This window comes from Phalaenopsis equestris, unplaced genomic scaffold, assembly GCF_001263595.1.
Source record: "Phalaenopsis equestris unplaced genomic scaffold, ASM126359v1 Scaffold000513, whole genome shotgun sequence".
Lineage (NCBI taxonomy): Eukaryota > Viridiplantae > Streptophyta > Magnoliopsida > Asparagales > Orchidaceae > Phalaenopsis > Phalaenopsis equestris.
This window is the reverse complement of record NW_018164953.1, coordinates 1,267,302-1,269,137: the sequence shown is the minus strand read 5'-3', so window position 1 is coordinate 1,269,137 and position 1,836 is coordinate 1,267,302. Positions and strand designations below refer to the sequence as shown.

The window sequence follows — 1,836 nt, the reverse complement described above, 5'->3', positions numbered from 1 at the left end:
GTGTTCGGCTCGTTCGTTAAGAAACGAACACGAGCTTATTTCAAACAAACTAAATTTTAAACGAACCGAACACGAACACAAGCTTTGTTCGTTCGTGTTCGGTTCGTTTACACCCCTACAGGTAAGGTGTTGTTTATGTAAAAATTGAAGTTTAGGGGAGTTATATATGTAAATTCAAAGGAATACAGTGGTATGTATGTAATTCTTCCAAACAAAAGACAAACTGCATGCTAATCCTCTTATCAAAATTGGATCTTTCTTATCCTTCACAAAGAATTACTTCTCTTGCCAAAAGTTGATCTGAAACCAACAATGATACAGGAAACAGAGGATCTGGGCGCACCCCTCTGAACTGGGAGATCAGAACCAGCATTGCACTTGCCGCCGCTCACGGCATCGACTACATCCACTCCACCAGCCGCTCGGCATCCCACGGCAACATCAAATCCTCCAACATCCTTCTAACGACCTCCTCCGAAGCCCGCATTTCCGACCATGGCCTCGCTCATCTCGTCGGTTTATCCACCACAACGAACCGTGTCGGCGGCTATCGCGCCCCCGAGGTCACCGATACCCGACGTGTTTCTCAAAAGGCAGATGTCTACAGCTTCGGTGTTCTCTTGCTCGAGCTTCTCACCGGCAAGGCGCCATCGCAAGCTCTCCTCAACGACGAAGGCGTTGATTTGCCAAGGTGGGTGCAGTCTGTGGTTCATGAAGAATGGACGTCGGAGGTGTTTGATATGGAGCTGTTGAGGTATCAGGGCGTGGAGGAGGAGATGGTGGAGCTGCTGCAGCTTGGAGTGAACTGCACCGCACAGCATCCCGATCATCGGCCGACGATGTCGACGGTGGTGGCGAAGATTGAGGAGATTCATCGCTCGAGCATTGAGGTTAGTAAAGAGTAGATGCCGTAGGAGGATGATGGATTTGATTATATGGTTATTTGAATTGCTGGATGGTTTGAGTTTGTGTTCGTAGGAATTTGTTTATACTTGAATTGATGAATGTATGGATAGATTTTTCTTTTTATTTTGGTGATTTTTGCTCTTGATGATTGTGTGTGTGTGTATGAATCTCTATTGTTTGCAGCTCCTGGTAGAGAAAATTGATAATTTTTTGGTTTTCAAAACTTGAATTTTATAATTTTGACATTTGATTGGATGCAAATGGAATGTAGTGTGAAATTTTAGTGAATGCATTTAATTCAAATTTGATTAATTTGAAGATGTATTGATCCGGCTCATTTTCAAATAGACTGCAAAAGTTGCACCATTGCCATCATTGTCGGATCATCCTAATTTTACATTAGTTTTATTGTGCTTGACATTAGAAACAAAAAATAATAAGAATATTTATATATCACTCAGTTCTTATGTATTTACATAATTAATGCTTAAATTTCAATTTTTACACAAATGTTATTTTATTTATGCATAAAAATGTGTATTTCACTTTTTAAAAAATCAAATGTGGTATGCGATATGAAAGATTTGGATGGTATAAACCTAAAAAAAAATAAAATTTAGACGTTTGGTATGATATATATATTTTTTTAAAGATGGTTGAACTCATGCGCTCAACTATTCGAGTACCACCCCCATATAGCATTAGTCGTCTGGGGGGATTCGAACCCTAGACCAGAGGGGACTTACAACTGTCAAAGCAGATGCCTACCAATTGATCTGAGAACTTTGCGCTTAGGCGTTTGGTATGTAAATATATAGGATTGGCTCTTATGTATGTAAATGCCCAAAAATAATATCATCATGCATTTATTTTGTACTTGATCAAACAACTCTAAAACATGGCAAATACATCACATTTTAATGTTATTGT

At 39.6% G+C, this 1,836-nt stretch overlaps 1 protein-coding gene across 1 annotated transcript in view; it reads left to right on the top strand.

The window, feature by feature from the left end:
- LOC110028535 (probable inactive receptor kinase At1g48480) overlaps positions 1-1,029 on the top strand; it is a 3,744-nt gene extending 2,715 nt beyond the window's left edge. Inside the window, exon 2 of the mRNA XM_020730433.1 lies at positions 322-1,029. Coding sequence (XP_020586092.1) covers positions 322-905 — 584 coding nt within the window. The 3' untranslated portion in view covers positions 906-1,029. The remainder of the gene's footprint in view (positions 1-321) is intronic.
- The last annotated feature ends 807 nt before the right edge of the window (positions 1,030-1,836 follow it).